Source organism: Epinephelus lanceolatus, chromosome 18 (assembly GCF_041903045.1).
Source record: "Epinephelus lanceolatus isolate andai-2023 chromosome 18, ASM4190304v1, whole genome shotgun sequence".
NCBI classification, from domain to species: domain Eukaryota; kingdom Metazoa; phylum Chordata; class Actinopteri; order Perciformes; family Serranidae; genus Epinephelus; species Epinephelus lanceolatus.
This window is the reverse complement of record NC_135751.1, coordinates 3,318,892-3,341,119: the sequence shown is the minus strand read 5'-3', so window position 1 is coordinate 3,341,119 and position 22,228 is coordinate 3,318,892. Positions and strand designations below refer to the sequence as shown.

The 22,228-nt window shown below is 40.4% G+C and overlaps 1 protein-coding gene across 2 annotated transcripts in view; it reads right to left on the bottom strand.

Annotated features, from left to right (window-relative positions):
* Positions 1 to 21,768, bottom strand: part of igf2bp1 (insulin-like growth factor 2 mRNA binding protein 1) — a 103,701-nt gene extending 81,933 nt beyond the window's left edge. For both annotated transcript variants that reach the window (XM_033645701.2, XM_033645702.2), the window contains exons 1-2: positions 21,118 to 21,768; positions 19,922 to 19,982 (exon numbers count right to left, since the gene is read on the bottom strand). In XM_033645701.2, coding sequence (XP_033501592.1) covers positions 19,922 to 19,982; positions 21,118 to 21,292 — 236 coding nt within the window. In that variant the 5' untranslated portion in view covers positions 21,293 to 21,768. The remainder of the gene's footprint in view (positions 1 to 19,921; positions 19,983 to 21,117) is intronic.
* Positions 21,769 to 22,228: the final 460 nt, after the last annotated feature.

The window sequence follows — 22,228 nt, the reverse complement described above, 5'->3', positions numbered from 1 at the left end:
TCATATTTTTGTACAGTTAAGTGGAAATGTACTGAGAGATCAGACTGCCACTTTATAGCTATGTTTGTGGCATAACTGTTAAAGACATAAATGATGACACCAGTCATTCTGACAATATCAGCTCAATATAGTAAAAATTCACACTCACATCATTGATGGAGTCTTTCCAGGAAAAAAGCTTCTATTCATTCAGATCAGTGCACAAGACCTCAGTTATCCACTTCAGCAATAAGAACATAAATGAAAGATATTGTAATCCTTTCAGAATGATTGTTGGTATAAAAGGGAACAGAAGAGAAAAGTATATTTCATTTGTTTATTTCAAGATCTCATTAACAAAATGGTACAGTGTCACGTAGTGCAGATGTGGTGCCATAAAGTTTTACTTTAAATCACCAAATTCCTATTTTGAAAGAAAAATCTTACCTCCAAGGATTTCAAGTATTTTCACTCTAAGTTTGCAATAACAACAGAAACACATTGATAGTTCATGTAAAAAAAAGTGATGAGTCCAAAGTCTAGAAGCTGATGCTGATTTACTAAGGATATACTAAGAAAGATACAACTTAGAAATTTAACACACATAGACACACAGACACACACTTTACAATGTAACGTCTCTCATGTGCACACACATTCTGTCTTGACATACCCAATTGCACAAGGAGCCCCCCCCACCCCACCCACCCACCACCCCCCACCCTGTGTCTCTTTTTTGCTGTCTTTCTTCAATTCTCGGTCCTTCCTTTTACCCCTCACTGCTCAGATTTTTTCATGAATTCAGCAGTGTGGCATGCATGTACCCAGATGTGCCTGTGTGTGTACGTGTATGTGTGTGCGTGCAGTTTATTTTTAGTGAGCCATGAGAGACGGCCAGAATGAAGGAGGAAAAAAAGCAAGAGACACAGAGGAAGAGTAAGAGATGGAAAAAGAGAGGACAGATGGTCTGAACCAGAGAGAAGAAACAATCAGAAAGATGGGGCGGAGGAGGGAGAGGAGGGGTTTGGAGGGGTCTTTTAAAGAGACAGCACTCACTTACCCCTTCACCTACATAAGATTATTGGTGAGGGTGTCATTCGTTGTCCATTTATCTCCTTTTACCCTTGATGTTGTAATTTGCCTATGGCTCTAGCATAACGGGCCTTTGTCATCACATCCTTCCTTCATATTTGTCTTAGATTACGTTGAATTGTCTGTCATTTTTCTTTGTGGCCACCACTGCTTACGCTGACTGCCACTTCTTAATTTTAGGTCATTATTATTATTATTATTATTATTAGCATTATTAGAATTATTATTAGCATTATTATCATCATTATTTAAGAAAAGCAACTTGAACCATTTATTGGATTTAATGGTTAAAGGCAAACTTCAGCAACTAAGTATTACTCTTAAGGTTGGGAAACTTAATTAAGACACAAATCAACAAAAGAATTTTTAAAAATGGAAGCAGTAGGGATATCCTTTTAGTCCCTGATATTTGCCAAGCTTGAAAACCTACTAAATAAATTCAAGTAAAAATAAACCTTAGTCCTTAGTTTGTAATGCAGGCTTCCTGTTATAGTGATAATACTAATAATTCACAGTGGCGTCATTAGGCCTGAGCGTCCAAGGCTTCATTATTAATAGCCCTGGATCTAAATACGTAAGCTATGTATATATTTCATAAAGAAGAATAGGCCTAGTGATAATAAGAAAAAGCCCTCGATCTGATAATCTGTCATTCAGTTCAAGCTCTCAAAAATAGTATGAAACTGTTGGACAAGTCATTCAAGCAGCACTTTTTGTGTGCCTGCACATGCAGCTGGTAAAGATGGAGCTCATTTTATCATGCTATATATTGCTGCTGGGTAGTTTAATCTATAATTATATATCACAATTTCTTGGTTGATTATATTTTGGATTTTTAATCTGAATCTTATAGGCAAATAAAGCAGAGACAAATAAACGCAATCCCACAGGGATCCATTCTGTGACATCTTCTATTCCTTATTTACATCAACAACCTGGCTGCAGCATCACTCTACATGTTACAGGTACTTTTTGACAACACTACCAATTTATTTCTCTCACAATCTAATTTTTCTGTACTTATGGCCAAAGTTAACTCAGATTTAGCAAAAATTTGGTTCAAATTAAACAAATTATCTCTAAATGTTATAAAATCCAATGCATATTTACATAAACAAACAAGAAATAATACTGTTAATCTTGCTCTGATCGCTCCATTGGGAATGACCCAATTACCCAGGTCTTACCTACAAGTTTCCTCAGAATACTAACTGATGAAACTCTAAGCTGGAAGCGTCTCATTCAGTTTGTTTGCAATGAAATGTCTAAATGAAATGTAGCTACTTTTCCCACTCACCTTTCCAAACTTTCTATTCTACAAAAAGACTTGTATAAAACTGTCACATTTGGCAGTAGGGCAGAACACTCAGCTAGTCTCTTGAATCACCTGAATCTTCTATCAGTTTTTAACATAAATAAATATCAGCTTGTATTTTCATTTATAAAATTTTCATCAGCCTTCTACACTTCTCATACCTTGTTAAGTAGCCTATTTTTCCAGCCTGATTGTGACGTACAGAACTATAACACCAGACATGCCACCAGACATGCCACATGCCATTGTTCTATATTGGCCTCTATCATTTCTTTAAAAGACATAAACATGCTTTATTCAGACCTGTTATTATAACTAACAAAACTAAACATACAGACATAGAATATACTCAAATTGCATTGCTGTCCCCCTCAAATGATTAAATATAGGCTTAGGTCCTGTCTGATGAGCCAAACTATAGAGGCGATTATATCTGACTATAAATAACTCTCTACCATGCACACACACACACACACACCTATGCAAATGCACACACTGACTCACAACATAATTTTAATTATTTTATGTTTTTGCCCAACTTATGTTGCTTAATGTAATGTTTGCTCTTTGATTCTATGTCTGTTTGCTAGTTCACTTTTGGTGATATCATCGTTGTTGAAATTACTCACAGCTGTTATTGAGGTGAGACTCCTTCTATAAGCCATGAGAGGTTTTTTTTAAATCTCCTCTGCACAACTTGCTTCTTCTTTTGTTGTTGTATTTTAATGTTTTACTTCATTATGCAAAGAAACAAATCAACAAAACAAATCCTTTATTATTATAATAATAATTATTATTATTATCATTATCATTATTATTATTAATAACAAGTTTATTTACAGAGCACTTTTCAAAAACGAATTGAGTTAATTAGCAGAGGTTGTATTGAGTGAAACAGGATGATTTATTCATTGTAACACGTCTACCTTGCAAACAAACTTCTTTGTAAATTGTACATTTTTGTCAGTGTTGCATTGCTGCTTAGTTTTGAAACTTTGGTAAACTATGCAATCCTTGTTTTAATCTTTTTTTTCTGTTGTAAGTGTGACTATAATTTATAGGGACATAAGATCATAACCTCTCCTGCATAATGTCCTGCAGATTTTTTTTATATATATATATATATGTGTATATGCAAATAAACTAAACCAAAATATCTAATTCTGCCTAAGACACAAGTCATACAAACTCCCATTACAGAAAATCACTGCCATTACAGAAAATCCTAAGATAAATCATAAAAATCATACTGTAAGAAATATGACAAAATCCACAGTCCCTGTGTTCTGTGCAAAAATACACAGTAAAGTCAAAAAAAGTGGTGGAAGCAGTACAATAAATAAATGTAGCAATACCATAAACCAAAAAATACTAGCTAACTATTATTACTCCTAGTACTAGTATAATTCATTCCATAAAGTACAATACGCTTTAAAAAAGATGTGATGGAGTAGAAAGTAGAATACCAATTGGCTATACAATATAAAAATACTTACAATTTTTACTAAAAGCCCAATTGAGTCAACTTTTGACACTGGCAAAAGCCAATACCGTAAGGAGTGCAGCTAATAATTACTTTTACTATTAATAATCAATTGATTATTTTCTCAATGCCCACTACAGTTAGTCACAGCCCAAGGTGATGGATTCAACCAACTGTCTCATAACTTTTACATTGGCATTATAAGGATCCTACGCACGTAGCCTTCGCATGTCGCCTACACCGTTGGAAGCATTAATACTTGTGTGGACGTTTGTCTGTGTCACTCTACAGTTACACCTCCAAAACGCTAGTCATCAGCAGAGGTTTCTGTGAAGTGGTGTAATGTTTAGTTGATTCAAAACACACCCATAACACACATTAAACACACATTAAATATGGCTTAATAGAGACAATTTCAAACACAAGTACACAAATTGGCTTCACTATAACTCGAAGCATTCACAAAAAAACACCTGTCTTTATCTGGACACATCTTCCTCATAAATATAACATGCTATCGTTATTAGCACAAGTCTATGGCATTTTACATTGTATAAATTAGCCTAGCAGCTGGCGATCTTTTCCTCTTCTCTTATAATACCAGGAACAACAGCAGCATTTAACAAAGGTAACGGTACATGCTAAGGTTATTAGCACAAGCCTTTGGCATTTTACACTGTATAAATTAGCCTGGCGACGAGCAGAGATTTCCTCTGCTCATATTAAGCCAGGATAAATCCCGAAGTATACATCCCTGAAGGATAAATCACACACAAGACTTAAAATGCTATTGTTGTTGAGGCTTTATTGTCTCCGCAAATTATAGTTTGTTATATGTGAAATAAAAGTAAATAAATGCCTTGTTTTCACTGAGGGAAATTATTTCAGCTTGCAAAAATAGACAATAGGTCTGCGTCGCTGCGACCTGTAGTTACATTTCTGGGGAGGTGCACGTCAGGTTACGGTGTAGGCTCTATGTCATTGTGGAGCCTATGCCATAGCTATGGCGTCCATTCAATGCAGAAGTATAAATTCCCTATAACCCATAGCTTTACAGTAATGTAGTTAGACTGACTTCAAAATCAGTTGATGACACCGCCGCTCAGTACACATGCTGCAAAAGAGAGATCCTCTACAACAGCTGAAACAGTCCACCATGTCCTTTTCACTGAATCTCACAACTGCAACCACTTGTGTCTCTGTGTTCTGAAACAAATGCTGCTTTCATGCAAACCAAAGCACTGAATATATTCACTGGCCCCAGACCTGCATGAGACAAACATGGAGAGCAGCAGAAGGCTGTATAATCTGGTTAAAAACAGTTTGTGCAAGACACTCAGCTGACATTAAATTTCAAACACATGCATCCATGTTTCAGTCACTCCCACTGGATACCTTTATTCTGCCTTTACTTCTATCAGTCATTCTCCACAGAACATGGCAACACACTGAATGAGAGACAGTGAGAGAAGGGAGGAATAAGAAAAGAAAGGGAGAAAGAGACATTAACATACTGTAACAGAGGGAGGGAGAGAAGAGGCGAGAGAAAGAGAGACAAATAGAGAGAGAGAGGTAGGATAAAATAAGAGCATGCGTTTGGGCAGGAAGGGAGAACCTATCGGCTGCTCTGTGTGTGCGCAGAGCGACCGCCTCCCTCACAGCTTGCAGGTGCTGCCACCAGACGATTGGTCGCACCCCCCTTGCTCCCTCCGCCCACCGTCACCTCCCTCCCCCCTCCTGCCAGCAAGGAGAGGAGTGGAAGACACACCATGGTGTGCTGCTTCTTCTGCTGCTGCTGCTGCGAGAAAATCACAGCTCCACTCTCATGCATCATACAGTTTGAATGCATCTAAAGTCACAGCACACTTCATCATAGAATTGAATAAAATAGAAGAGGCTTAGTTACAAAAAGGCTACAAATACAAAGTAAAATTGGAGAGAATAGAGAAATCTAACAAATGCACAGTAAAAGATTTGCGGTTTGATCCCCGGCTCCTCCAGTCTGCATCGGCTCGGCTACCACTGTATGAATGTGTGGATGAATGGGTGAATGTCACTCGTAGTGTAAAAAGTGCTTTGAGTGGTCGGATGACTAGAAAGGCGCTTTACAAATGCAGATCCATTTACCATTTACCAAATGAGCAAGTTCACAAAGTAGCACAGCCATGCATTCATTACTTTGTAAAGTTAAGGCCCACACACCAAACCCACATCAAACAACTTGTACTGTCGAAGGCCGTCTGTGCGTCACCAGACGTCACGTCACCTGTGTCTCAGCCAGAAAGTTGTGCTTGAACACATTGCAAAGACTACAGCCAACAACCAACCAGCAGGAGGTGGTACATTGTATTAGTTATTCTAGAAGAAAATCAGGAAAACCAACAGGACAGATTCAAGCTACTAGTTCACCAGTTAGCACAACCTGATATTGAAAAAATAAGTGATATTTACCATCTGCTAGCAAACACTGACTGTCAGCCTGGTGTGTCAGGGCCTTAAGGCTGAGTGTGAGTGAGGCCGCTAGTTAGAGATCCTATGGAAGGTAACAAAACTCCTTTTACACAGAAATTTGGTGAGAGGGCCATAAGAGGACTCTTTGTTGCCAAACAATGGCAGCATCATGCTGCTCCAGTCTGTGATTTTAGACAGCACGCTGGCATTCCAGAAGCAAAGGAAGTGTGATAGGCATGACATGTAACACAGCAGGGTCGGTCTCTAGTGTGACATACAACATACACATCAGCAGCATAAACAACAACAATGACATTAACATGACAATAACAATCATTTATTGTCCCTGTTATATGGTGGCTGATCTCATCCTCTGCTTGGAGGGTAAAGAGCTTGCGGACCGTGTTTGCAGATATTTACAGCTACTGTTCTTTTTTGAGTTAGTCGCTAACTGCTAACAGCTACTTTTTAAATCTCCAGCAGTGGGTTGCATGCATATCATGTTGTCAAAACATCATGCCCGTGCTGCTCATCATCCCATCCTGCCACCAGGCACCATTTCAGTGCTGTAACTATCTCCCGTGGTGAATTAAAGGCGAGACCCCTCGGCCCCCCATTTCTTGGTCAAACCGTATACAAATAATAGTGAGGTGGGATAACTGTGCAACTTTACTACCCTGAACAGACAGTGTAAAAGGGGCTATTGTCTTCACAATCTTTGGACATTTTCAGCTGCTGCCCCTATTTTGAGTTAGCTGCTAACTGCGAGCTGCTTTATTAAATTTCCTGGAACTAAATTGCACATTTCATACATCATCAAACGTCACACCTGTCGCATCCTGCCAGCTGTCTCTTTTACACAGATGTTGATTTAGCACCATTACTGCCTCCATTACCGGCTTCAAGACGAGACTACTTCATCCCCCATTCCATGATTGTACTTTTTATACGGAACAGTGAGGTGCAATAAGAGGTTTACATTCCCACCTTGCAGGGGCACCTCCAGAAATTTTTCATAGGGGTGGCCAGATGGGGCCACTTAAAATCTTGGGGTGGCACACACGTAACACGTTAGGTTACTCGTTACTGCAAAAAGTAATCAAAGTACTCTAACGCGTTACTTTGTAATGCGTTATACCCAACTCTGATGGGGAATACCAGGATGTGTTATCCAAATAAGGGCATGTAGGTCACATATAGCAGATGATGTGATTTCCCGTCAATGAGATAAACGCAACTGTCCTCATAGTAACATTAAATGTAACACAATAAACCAAAGTATGTCAGTAGGTGTTTCCTTAAGTCTTAAGTACTTTTGAGTATTCTACATTTCCTATTGGGCAATGGACCACAGGGCGCTAAGCCAACATTTTTTTGTCTCCAAAATTAAAGTTATGGACCACTTGCCCTTCACTGAGATCCAATTCTCCCATCACAGACGTCACTTTGACCAGTAGAAACACAGAACGATCTGCTGCCGTAGACAACTGTATGACAACAACACCCAAGTGTTTTTAATATTTCCTCTAGGGATGTTACCACACAGAGTAAAGGAGGAAATGATGGTGTGAAACAGCAGAGGCACTTTGTCAACCTGCTGAGTTAACGTTACTGTCATTAGCATCAAGCTAGCAAACAATAGGCCCGTTTCCACCGCAGGAACTTCGGGGTAATTTTACGGGGCCGGGGCCGTTGGTGCGTGTCTCCACCACAGGAACCACCCCCGAAGGACAGAGTTCCGGAACTTTTACAGGGGCTAAACAAGTCCCTGCCTCAGGGTAGGTACTCAGAACGGCCCCGAAAGACTCCTGGCTGGGGCTTGGGGATTACTTGGTGCTGATTGGATAGAGGGATGTGACGTGAACAGAAAGCTACAAAATAGCCGGCATTTTTAAAACTCAGCAGACGAGGGTTAGCTCGTTCATATAGCTTCTGCCGCCATGTAAAAAAAAACTCACTAAATGGCCCGTGAAAAAAAATATTTTTTCCAGCGGATATCTTAGTTACAACATGATTGAGCTAGCAAAGCAGTTTTATGTTGATGTGTGTAGTATGTATTCAGTTTCGGGAAATCACAATGTCTAGAAAGCATCAGTGGCTGCAGCTGACAGGGACAGCTCACAACAGCATCTGTTAAAAGCCTCCCGTTGTCAGATACGACATGAAACTACTCCAGTTAGCTCAATCATGTTGTAACTAAGACATCCGCTGGAAAAAATATTTTTTTCACGGGCCATTTACTGAGTTATTACAGACACTGCTATCGGCTAACAGCTAACAACGTCCCTACGTTGCCCCAGTCAAAATGGTCGCGCAACAATTACGTCACATCCACAGCCCGTAATTTTACAGGAACCTTCCTCGTACTCCGCTCTCTCAGTGGAGACACGGCGGTTGAGAGAGCCGAGTGAGAGGACGTTCCTGTAGTAGTTCCTGCCCCCCAAATAGTACCAGGAACTTCTTCAGTGGAAACGGGCCTAATGGTACATCCCCACGGTCGGACATAAAGTAATAACATTAAAGGTAGGATCTGGAGGATTTTCAAACAAAACAAAATATAGACATATACAAATGAAATCCTGCTTAATCATCACCTATGGGCTTCTACTCATGCGTGGTGGTGACTCTGTTTGCAGAGCTCCTGCCCTTTAACTGTATTTGATGTTTTTGTGAGCTCGGACTGCTTCTGGGTGGAGATTTCCCCAGCCAATGAGAGAGCGCAGATGCCGTGCCCGAGCGTGTCCGAGCGTGTCCAAGCGTGCACCAGCGCGAGCCTTGCCTGAACCTCTTCTGTGAAGCCTTCTTCCGTACCTCCGGGCTCCCTACACCCGGGAGAGTTGAGCCTGATAGGAGGGGCCGAATTTGAATGTGTGTTTACAAACAGCAACTGGAAAATCCTCCAGACCCTACCTTTAACAAATAGCGGCGGGGCTTTTACTCACCACAACTGCAGAGGCTCCCAGCTTCATTTGAAACAGACTACATTATAGCAGTCCATTATTCATTAATCCCTCTGTGTGTTTATATATTTACTTTTTATCCACTCCGTTGTCTTTATAAAGTTAACATATCGCACCATCATTTCAAACTCAACACTTGTTTCAAATTAAAAGCCCCTTATAACCGCGGCTGAGAGAATGCCTCCATTTTCTAAATAGGCTTTTATTCTGAAACATTTGTCAGAACTTCCTGTGGAAGATACAGTAGCTTGAGAGTTTACGTATGGCGCTTCAAATGTAGCTCCTGCCATCTGCTGATGCTTTTAGGTGACTACAACAACATTTCGGCTGGCACATGAGCAGACACAGTGACTCAAATAATAGTAAAAGTGATAAAAATAAAAAGAATAACCTGATGACATCACACACGCCGTGAAAGACGACCGGGGATAATTGGTGAGTGCCAGCGTGTAGCGTGTAGCAGGCATAATGCAAGTCCTGAGTCTGAAATATGTCTGTCAGCGAGTCCTACTCCACCTATTTAGACTCCACCATAGACAACGGCAGCATTTCTCCGACCACGTAGTGAGCCACAAGCTCCGTGGCTTCTTTCAGACTGATAGGTTTAACGTTATCTCCGTTATTAGAACCAAACCAAACCCGTTATACCCAACTCTGGTTGGCACACAATAAGCTTCAGAGCAGGCTAAAAAAAGTGACTTTGCTTGCACTGAACATAAGGGTTAAGGGCTCCGAGCAGACATGACTTTGTATTAGAAGCCAGAGGTTGGAAGCCACTGGTGTGTTGGCTTGTCTTATCATCAAATAAACAGCTTTGCAGTATGATGTAGTAGTAGTGATGTATAGTCTACACTTTGGGCAGAGCTATCAAGCTATATACTGTGTGATACTGTTTGACATGTGGATTTGTAGGTGCAACACTGGTACCAGAGTTGATAGTTGGTCCGTGTGTCATTCGTTCATTCCATTTTCAATTTAAAATGAAAAAAACAACAACGAAAAAACAGTTTGTTTTTTCATTATTCGTTTAATAATCAAATTCTAAAATACAAAAAACGGTTTGTTTTTCTCATTTTTGATTTTATGCTCACATCAAAAAAAGCAAATCGAAAAATGGGCCATGATTGAAATTTGATTTTTCATTTGATCCAACTTGCGTGATCCAGAACTATTTTCTACGGAAGTGCATTGCATTCACTGGATAAAAAGAAAATTAGACACCTTTTCTCTGAATTACGAGCTAAGGATCTTGTAATTACGAGAAAAGATCTCGTAATTACGAGATCAGGATCTCGTAATTATGAGATCAGGATCTCGTAATTATGAGAAAAGATCTTGTAAATTTTGAGATTAAGAAAGGTGCCACATTGGCCACTGCTTCGCTCAGAACCACATACTGCACATCCACGAAGGGAGGTCGGAACTACTGTAACCACCTGCCACTCAGGTGGTGCCATCTTGACTATATCCCATATCTTTATTATAATGTGTATATATTGTAAATTACGATGGAGTATTACACTAAGCAAGGAGATGTTACAACAGTGCACACCGTATATATGTTGATCTATTTCATACTTCAGATTTATATTGTTTAGCATTAATTGGTGACAGAAAAAAAAGAATTTCATTCTGCAGGGAAACACGTGTCTGTACTGTACATACTGAATCTTTAATCTATGTTTTATGAATACCCTATGTGCGGTCAGAGCTGTAGCAAAAGTTACACACCGAAATTTGGCGGAAGAAAAATAATAATAAGATGAAAAATAAGTATGTGTGTGACTTATGTGCTGATTAAGTGGTGGGTAATCAATTTGCCTGACATCGATTGATTTAGTTTCAGCACCACAGTAGTGGCCAGCTCCTGTTAAGATATAAACAGAATAAAAACAGACAAGGTAAGTACAGAACTTGTTGAATCAGAGATTAAATGCATTTTCAATAGAGGCAACTTTTTAAATTAGGCTATTGCTTTCTTTTCACTTTCTGCATCCATGTAAGATTTTACTTGAGATCGCTCTTTAAAAAACTCTTAACAGGAGCTGGCCACTATCGCGACGCTGAAACTAAATCAATCGATGTCAGGCACATCGATCACCCACCATTTCATCAGCGCATGTCACACACACACAGCCTACTTATTTTTCGTCTTATTATTATTTTTCTTCCCCAAGATTTCGGTGTGTAACTTGTGCCACAGCTTGGAGTGCACACGGGTCTTCATAAAACATATAGATTCAAGATTCAATATGCACAGTAAGGACACGCATTTCCCTGCAGAATGAAATTCGTTCTTTTCTGTCACCAATTAATGCTAAACAATATAAATCTGAAGTATAAAATAGATCAAAATATATACGGTGCGCACTGTTTTGACATCTCCTTGCTTAGTGTAATATTAATGTGCCAGCCACGGCTAGATGTGTGAGCATTTGGTCGCTAAGAAGACTGTTAAGAGTGGGTCAGCTCAATCTTACAACTCCTTCTTAGTGAAAGATCTTCTTAAGCTAAGAGCGATCTGGGAAACGCGGCCATTATCATGTCAACATACAGGGAACATGTGTCCAGAGTTTATGACATTTACCGGGAGAACTTGAGCCATTTGACTAAAGCTGACGTTATTACTGCTGTAGCATGATGTTATTAGGCTAAATACTAGCCTACATTTCTAACAGTGTCTGAGCTGATTTATTGACACAGTATGCTTGTAGGCTGCTGTAACGTTAGGTTTACAGAGGAAATTATGGGATGTGACTTAATCGGGTGAAAATATCGTTAGTGAAACAGAAACAAGTGTTAGTTAGGGGACAAGAGTCAAGAGTCACAAAGACTCATGTATGTTAAAAGTTACTTACAACCGGTGTATTTAGGCTACTGTATGTGTCCGGGGTCCTTCGCCTGTGGAACAAGTAATGTGACCACTAACTTGTCCCCAAACGAATGCATATTTCTGTTAGGCCTATGTGTTTCACTAACGTTCTATATGAATTATGAAGAATGTCAGACTGGCCAATCAGTGGCAGAGGTGGGCCCAGAGTCACAAACAGCGCATTTTGACTGACACAGAACCGGCACGGTGCCAGTTCCCGAACCTAATTAAAGCTCCAGTAGGCAACATTGTTTTGGTATAATTGAGTAAAAATTTTATAATATCCTCTAAGTATAATGTGAATCAAGTGGTCTGAGACAAACAATAGGTTTCTGCACCTCACCATGGCTTTGTGTTCAGCCTCTAAAGAATCAGTATCGTGCCGATGTGCATCAACCAATCAAAGGTCAGCTCAGACCACTGCGTTCCTATTGGCTGTTCTACTGCATATGTGCGTTCCGTGCCACCGGCAGAAGGGGAGAGCATGCGGCAATGGCAAACAGTGCACCAGGTAAAATAGCTATTCCAGCATTGGCTACAACTGCCTACACGGCTAAACAACCCAAAAAAAGGGAGGGAGAGCCAAGGCTCGGGAGTATGTGCAGGTAATTACGAGATCAGGATCTCATAATTACGAGATCTTTTCTCATAATTACAAGATCTTTTCTCGTAATTACAAGATCCTTATCTTGTAATTACGAGATAAGGTGTCTAATTTTTTTTTATCCAGTGAATGTAATGCGCTTCCGTAGAAAATAGTTCTGGGTCATGCAAGTTGGATCAAATGAAAAATCAGAATCAAATTTTAATCATGGCCCATTTTTCGAGTTGCTATTTTTGATGTGAGCATAAAATCAAAAATAAGAAAAACAAACCTTTTTTTGTATTTTTGAATTTTATTATTAAACAAATAATGAAAAACAAACCGTTTCTTCATTTTTTAATTTTTGATTTTAAATTGAAAATGGAATGAACGAATGATACATGGACCACGGTTGCCTCCTTGTGATAAAAAAAAAGTTTTCTAGTTGACTTGGAGAAAACCAGTGACAACTCTGAAGCATTTCAGATGAGAAGGCCAGGGTGGGGAAGGTTTGATATTGCTAGTATTCATGGTGTTGAAAACTGAAGTTCAACAAAATATCTATCAAAATATCTTAATTTGATTTCAAGAGTTACATGTAACAGGAATAAGAAGCAGAAATAAGTAAGATGATGGGAAACTGTTGTCAGCATGAATGTGTCAGGATCTATCAAACTAATGGGCTGGAAATGATGGAGGACAGAGGGAATGACTCACTAAACCAAGTAGAGATGCTTCAGTTTGTGATGAACTTTGATGGATGGATGACTGGGAGGTGGGAGGCCTATTTCAACCTTTCAGTCTGTTCCCATCTGGCAGTGGAATGTTTCTCCACATGCGTCTTGAGTGACCTCAAGTGAGGTTTGTCGTGCTATAGACACTCTTACAGTCATAACTATTTAAAATGAGTAAAACCTTTTTTATTGTCAGGTTGTGCATAGTGTACTGATTAGCAGCTCTCTCTCTGTTTATCATGAGACAAGCACCGTTAAGAGACTACTGCTGTGTCAAACTACTGTGAGTCTGCCTAAACACACACACTGACAGGGCTAACTGTAAGCATCACACAACTAGCATAGCCTTAACAGGTTTAACAAAAGTGTTGAGCCATTTTGATGTCTGAGTTTGTTGAGACCATTTACCAGCTGCAGCTGTGTTAGGTCATGCAAATTGGGCAGTCACTGAACTGACCATTCGCTGAGAGGAGAGTGGCTCCTGAGACGGTCCTTCAGCCCTCAGCTGTGTAACTGCACCAACCAACCGTGGTCTGAGTGATCAGATCTCAAGACACACTTGGAATGCATTTTGTGTGTTCACACCTGTACCAAAGGCTGCCCACATGTGATGCAACCACCCAGGACACATGGCAATACCAGATGTGAAAAGAGCCTATGAAGGTATGTAGGGAACAAGTGAGATATAAGAGGGAGAGGTTTGGATGAATTCTGTCTTTTGAATACACATACAGAGAGTCATGGGAAGCTGTTAGTGACATTCAGCGGGCTGCAGGGTTGCTTGGCAATGTATACTCAAGCACCTTGAATTTACTTGGGATTTTTTAAATAGAATGTGTTTTTGTCTGAGTGTACTGAAAGTGATAACTACAACAGATGATGTAGTTATCACAAGACAACTGTTGCATGAGGCAGCTACATAAGAGAAAATATTCAGTCCAAAAGCAAATTTTTTTTAAAGCAAGATTCTCCATGATTATTTCTTATCAAGCTCTGAAGCAATAAAACTACATTTAACTGTTTTTAAATTTTTGTCATTTTTGAATTTGATCTGTGGTAGAATAAGTATTAGCTCCTTTTTGGCTCCAAATGCTACAGTCAGTGGCAACTGACTGTGGCAGAGGTCTGTCCATCACTGTCCTACACAAGAAGTTGGAAGTAAGGAATTGATGTTGCAAATAATCCAAACTGAAGACAGGATGAGCTCTGTCTGTGCTATCAGTTGCAGCTAATGAATCAGGGGGAGGAGAATGCTAATGAAACCTGGGAAAACAAGAGAAAGGAAGATGGTGTCTTTCTTCTATGAACCAAACACAGAGATGACTAGTCTCTGCAGTATGGATGAGGGGGGGGTAAACTGGTACGGTTGATAGTTAAAAAGATGCTCAATCTGATCATGATCAAAAATAAATTAATAATAATAATCAACTCTGTGTCAGTCATATCATTACACAAGAAATGTATTTCAAATGCTATGTTGTGGTGTATCTTGTGTACAAAACACACTTTGTATACACACAAAACTTCTTTGAGTCCTTTTTCCCTTACCCTTGTGCTTTATTAAGATTGGCCTTACTTCCTCTTTGTGCAGGGTCCCACTGACCCCACTGTTGCATATCTCAAAATAATAGTAATAACTAGAAAATTTCCCCATATTTCAAGAAATTTTAATTGGGTGCCTGAAAAGCATCATTAAATGTAAACTGTGATTCTGTCAAAACCATACAAGTTATCATAATGCCCAGCAGGCCTACAGTCCCAAGTCTCATGAGCCATTTAAGCTTTTAATCAGTTTCTATGTCAAAGTATGGTGATCTCTTATGCCCCCAAAGTGGAGTGGTTTTGAGCTCTGTTCACATCCATTTCTCATTGTTTTCTATGGGAAAATTGACACCAGCGTTTTGCAGTTTTCCTGCAAATGGCTTGTCGAATCTTTGAGGAAAGTCACAGCACACCATTCCCAATCATTCTTTATGTTTTGATTTTTTTTTTTTTTTTTAACGACTGTTTACAAGTAACATAAGTAGCATGCCAAAGAATTACCATTAAGGACTAAAAAATATTAAGAAATAATCCAGACGAATTTTGCACATCAGGCATCTTAAATATTATTGTCTTTATTACTATTATTATTATTATTAGTAGTAGCAGTAGTAGTATTGTTATTATTATTATTATTATTATTAATAACAATAGCAAAAACAATGAAAAGTTTTACTTTAAATATTTTTGTTGGGGGGATGTATTTAGTTTTATTCTAAGAAATAGAGAAATTAATCACCATATTGATTTTGTTAGAGTGATGTTACCTGTGTTTGGGGTCAGTTACCCCTAACCAGTCAGCCCCCGTTTTAGACCTCTGGATGAACAAACTGTCTTTAAACTCCAATCCAACATAAGACAAGGAGATTTATTTGAGATTAGGGAGGTTATTGCTGTAAACACTGATCCCAGATATTGACAGCATATATAGCATGTCTCAGCTGGTGCAAAAGTACAGGTATGAAGAAGATCTTAAGTTTAGTATGTAGGAAAAAAACTGTCATTACTACTTGTAAAGCAGTGTTGGTGAAAATGAAGCTGTACAAGGTGTCCAACAGTCTTGATAGATCCTTAAGAACCTCAATATACTTCATATAGAGAATGGATGTCTTTTTAAGTGAAATGTCATCGATTTATCTTAAGCCCCTTTTACACTGCCAGATTTTCGGCGAATATTGGGCCATTTTGCAGGCAAGCTGCAAGTGTTTATACACACAGAGCCGGATAGGCGAGTTAATCCGAGGTGCCCAATTTTCTTCGCTGCACTCCCCGATTTTGTTTTTATACAGCCAATGCTGAAAGAAGACTTATTGGGCTTTCCTGCAAATTTGCCCAATTCCTATTTAAAAAGTGCTTTAGTAACCTATCTCAATCCGACCATCTATCCAACATTGGGTAAACTAGGAACAAGAACAACAAAACAACACATGATATAATTAACAAAATTATTACATTTCTGGAGTCCTTTGTGGGCATTTGAACAAAAAATCTGACTTAATACTGGAGCCAATATGCCGTTTTTTATTTTTCAGAGCATACTACCAGCTAAACATACGAAGTAGGCTATAGATGTCAAAGATGAAACCTTGCCACAATCGCTCAAAGCACTGGTAGCAATCCCTGTTCACAAAGCAGCTCCTCTGAACAGTACACACACTAGCATATACACACCGAAAGCACAGAGTGAGTGCATGTTGGCAAGCAAAACTCTGGAAATATCCAATAAGTTTGGAGGGGGGAAAGCAAAAATACCGGTTAAGCAGTCAGAATTCTAATTGCATCAAATCAGATGTAAAATAGGTGGAAAAATATAAAAATAATTTCACTGAAAATAATTCTAATTATTATTTTCTGTGAGTGTTGGTTGTGTTGCATTTACAGGGAAAAGGTGCTATTATTTTGGGACACCAACCCTTACTTGAATTACAATACAAGATACTTATATATGCCTGTTACTGTAACAAAATATGCTTTTGCAGACTGAATAGGATTTCAGTTTTTTATTAAATTAAAATACTTTAAACAAACTTCAGATGGACAGTTTTCAGCGTCACACACTTAAGAAGTTATCAAGGATTTTGGTGGGTGTTACTGTTTGTGTTAGGTTTACTTTACCCTCACACTCAAACTCACTACAAGCATTCTATACATTTTTTCTCTCCGGAGAGGATAGCTTGCTCCCTTTGAATACCCACTCCCTGCCCCACAACACAAACAAGATTCAGCACCCCACTGCTAAACCCCTCCCGACTATTGCATCTACTCCTCCACCACTCCTGCTGACCTCCAACTGACACAAATTTCAGTCAGCTTCATGGTGAATATTATGGCTGCCTCTGAAATTTAAAACCCCTCCATCTCACAGCAGTCATATCTGTCACATACAGACGTACATGCATAGTGGATGTCAACAACATAAGGGACAGCCATGGGCAGCGCCCCCTGCAGCCTATAAGGGGTTCTGCACAAACACTTAAAGAACAGAAAGAAGGGACTGAAGCCTGGTGGAAGTTCCCGTTACAGCACAGACCCCTTCCCCCTCATTCACAGGGTACCCAATACCCCCCCCCCCCCCCCCCCCCCCCCCCCCCCCCCCCACACACACACACACACACACACACACACACAACACACACAACAAAAAATACTTTCAGAGTGTGATGAAAGGGAAAAGATTCAAATTACATGAAACAGGAGCCGCTTATGGGGAAAAGTCATCAAAAACAAGAAAGCTGTTTGCGCTATGTGTTAAACAAAAGGGATGTGAAGCACTGACTGAATGATTTTGTGAATTTGTGGTAACTCAAACATCACACGGAGGAGCGGAGATGTTAGGCGTGAAAATTGGAACACATTTGTGGCATAATTAGCTTATTGCTGGCTGTGTAGGCTATATGAACAGCCATTTTAACAATGAATGAATGAATCCACTCCTGCTGCATCCGCTCCTATACTGAACTACTAGAAGGAATGAAAAAGACCAGTTGTGCTCGTACAGGGCGAGCCGATTACACACGGTGGAGAAAGCTGCAGCCTGCACAGTTGCGCTCCTTTCAGAGCTTCGCCATTTTGCCCCCACTGCCTGACGTTACTCCTCTATGCGTGGACGCACCACGTGTTGTGGAGCCACCGAAGGCCCTAGCTCGCCCATGGTGGCCCCCTTTTCACAAATCACCTTTATCATTATGGTTCTTCAAGGTTATCACAGGGAAGGTGTGGGACACAAACACAGCGCCATCAGAATTATTTTAGCGACCCGCAGGGAGATTAGAAGAAACTACAGCCTGCCTCCTTTCCTTAACATGGCGAGTGACCTGCCTCTGCAGTTTGACAAAAACTGATATTCAGCCTCACAGTGCCAAACGTCGAGCATCTACAGAAAAAACTCACTGCTGGGATTTTTGTGGCACAGCCATGTTGCAACATTTCTTCATGGTTTGCTCTAGTGGCGCAAGGCGCGCGCTCCAAACAAGCTTGGATTGAAACATTTGGCCACATTCATACAAAACCACATGAAGATCGATTAAACAAATTGTTACGATTTATTTAAAGCCAAAACTGATGCAGCAGAATGAAATCTGTAGCTGGCCTTTTTGATCATGAGATCCACACATGTACACGCGTGTGGCCAAATGGTGAAACATGAAGAACTGCGCTCACTGTTCACCTCGTATCTGTGCCAAAGGTTACAGGCATGAATGATGGCCTATAGGCGAATACCATAATACTGTTTAAAGCAGGTCAAGTCTGGCTCTTAGCACAGAGCAGCTGACCTACAATGGACCCCAGTTTATCCTTTGGACCGAGGAAATTCTGAGCTACAGCTTAATTTTTATATTCAAATGCTTTGGAATCAGGATCAAACTAAGCTTTTTATATATGACTATATGTACACCACTATCCTATTTTATTTTCACAGCTAGCAACAACACCAACAAAAACAAAGAACAAAAGAGCTCAAAATAGTAATAAAAATATCAGATTTGTTATCAATAAAAAAAAATCAATAGAAGTGTTTATACATGAAATTCATAAGACCCCATGGAAATAAGAAATTTATTTAAATAATAATAATAACAATAATAATAATTAAATTTTTATTTAAACAATTAGAACTCTGTTAAATCACCGTCAACATTTACATTTTGCATTCTGGGCCTAGAAAAAATAAATCAAGACCATACTTATCAGGCTGCATTTTCACGTGAAGTCGTCATAACGAATTTTATCGGATTTGAAAATCATTTGCAGCCAGAAATGAATATAATCAAAATATTTTCGCGCACGGGAAACCAATTTTGTCGAAATCTATGCGAGTAAATAACATGTCTGCTTTACACAATTAATGCATGAGTTCCAAACTCAAGCGTTTAAAAAAGTTGCTGGACACAGAAAAACCTGCAAGACACTCACGTCCTAATTATTTATTTCCGTGTTTATTCCAAAATCCTAGGCTGTAGTGTAAAAAGGGGAGCTAAATGAAGGGCTGGGCCTGCAGCCTGCTCGGCTAAAGTTCCTGCTTCAGCCTTTGGAATGTGTATTATCTGTACATGCTCACTGGCATCACACACCACTCAACCAACATCATCTTAAAGTGAAGAGAAAAACACAAGCTGAGTCCACAGCACAGCCGGCAGCTGGCTGAAGCTGTCACACACTTCACTTTCACAGCAATGGCCGACAAGTTGAGGCTCCACAGACAACACCAGAAACACAACCGCAAAGCTACTACTGCACCGAATACGAGCTCCACGCGGCTATGGAGTCAAAAAGACACATGGGAGCATTTCAAAGTATCACTTAATGCAAAATGAGCAGTGAAACCGTTGTCCTCAGTAGTGACTTGGAGAGGGTGTGTGTGTGTGTGGGGGGGGGGGGGGGCGGGTACAGTGCTCAATATTGTTTAGTACCTTTGCTTCTTGGGAACGGAGTGCTCCACCTCAATACGTTTCCCATGAAGTTCCACTTTACCTGAAATACAAATAAAAATAAATAAATACACACTTTGGCTACTTGCTGTGTTTACATGCTGCTGCAGTTCTATAGGGGGTTATGCCCAGGGAACTTTGCTTTGGGTGGAGAGCTAACTTTTTTTAAACTTAACATTTTCAGAGAACTCAGAGGGGAAAAACAAGCTGATGAGAGGCCGAGAGGCGGACTCACTGGTCCCAAGGCCCAAACATCACTCACAAGTGAACTGTGGAGGTAGCCTACGTCACTTGTGTCCCATAATGAGCTACTTGGAGCTTCAGCGTTGCAGAATGACAACCACACGAATATTATTGTTACTGTGTGTCATTCAGAGTCCACATGCTGTATCAAAGGGCTAGGGCTATCCTGGGAATTTTGGTGTGTCATGTAGGCTAGAAGAAGCAAAGGGAGCTGACATGGCGATCTCGCCTCCTCATGTTAACCTTACATAGGCCTATGTAAATCATGAGAAACAGGCCAGGGCTAAATCGAGCTTAAACATGAATGTTGCCGCTCATCGACGATTGTGGATTGATGTTGGTGTAGAGCATATTTTAATAAATACACAGTGGATGAGATTTTGCTATCTTTGTCATAGTGGACTGCCGGCTTAAAGGGGGAGGGGAGGCAGCAATGCTTCGTACTATATCACAGGAGAGTACTCACATCAATGCTAGGCGTGCAAGAAATAAAGATACCATTCACACGCACACATTTGGTTGAAACGCACACGCCACAGTCATCACAGGAATGTAAGTCATAGCATTGGTTATATAGCAATATTGTCAGGTAATGCTTTACGTTCTCTACCGGTCGGGCTTTACGATACAGCTTTACGTTTAGGCTATACTACGTGTGTTCCTCCCCCCGCAAAAGTTGAATGGCTCCCCGGGCGTATAGCTCTCCACGCGCCATTAAACTAGTATCAGTAAAATAATTGTGTGAATTTAATTCTATCTGGCATGTTCACATAGAAGCCTCGGAACTGGACGGAAAGTGAAACTGGGGAACACCGTTGAAGGTGGGCATGCAGCCGGTGCTGTACACCGGCGTCAAGCGTTACCATTCCCTTTTAGAATGAATGAAACTAAAGGTGGAAGGGCGGTTTGGCGGTCAGTAGTCCACCTTAACTTACCAGAAAACGTCTCGATAGCCTTCATAGCCCACTGATCGTCCGGACAATCCACAAACGCATAGCCGGTTTTCATTAGAAACTGTCCGGAGTAGGGGATCTTGTGGTCGTCAAAGGTTTTTCCCAAGTCCTCGGCAGTCACGCTGTCGCCTAGATTCCCAATGTATAGCTTGTGCATGGTGGAAACTGTTTTTCTCAAGTCCAAAAACAACAATAACAAAACAAAGCCCTAAATAACTAAAATTGAAGCCAGCGCAAAAGTTTCACTCCTGAATTTGCTAATAGCGCAACAAGATATTGTCACACTCGCCAACCTGAAAGTGGGAATCGCGCTAGAGGGCAAGAATATCTAAAAAGAAAAAAGAAGATCTTAAAGGAAAACTAATCGAAACACGTGTTAATTCTTAGCAGCAAACTAAAATAAAAAGAAAAGTGAAAAGTGTAAGAAACAGTCGCCAAGGTTGAATTTCGCTGTAAATCCAGCTGAATAAGTGGAGCAGAGAAAGACTTGCAGTCGGCCCCAGCAGGAGAATAAAGCAGCAGCCTACAGCCTCTCTTTCGCTCTGTGGAGGAGGTGGGTTGGACTGGGTGGATTTGGTGATGGGTCTATGGTGGAAGAGTAGGAAAAACTATGGCGGGATCTGGTCGGGGAAAATTGTTCTCTCTCTCTCTCTCTCTCTCTCTCTCTCTCTCTCTCTCTCTCTAGTCTCTATCCATCCCTCTTTCGGCGATCCGCTTGCTGCCGGCAGAGCGGTGACGCCGCCCCTCCACCGACTCAAATTCACATTTTTTTCATTTTTCTTTTTTTTTGTTTGCAAAGAGGAAAACACGTGGTGTATTTGGAGTAGGTTAGGGAGAGTAGGAGGGGGCACCCCCTTCTCATCCTAGGGTATTCACCAGATGAGCGCGTGTGTAGGCGGCATGTATGCGCGTATGGGCACATAAGCAGAGATCCCCGATTCCGTACCGTGCTCGCTCCATTCTGTACTGTACGTGGTCACGGTGCAAGGCAGGTTGTGTGCTGTACTGGAGCTTTTATGCAACACGACGTGGCTTTACATGCGCTTAATGCGCTTCTGTAGGCAATTATGAGGCTCTACAGAAGACAGGACAC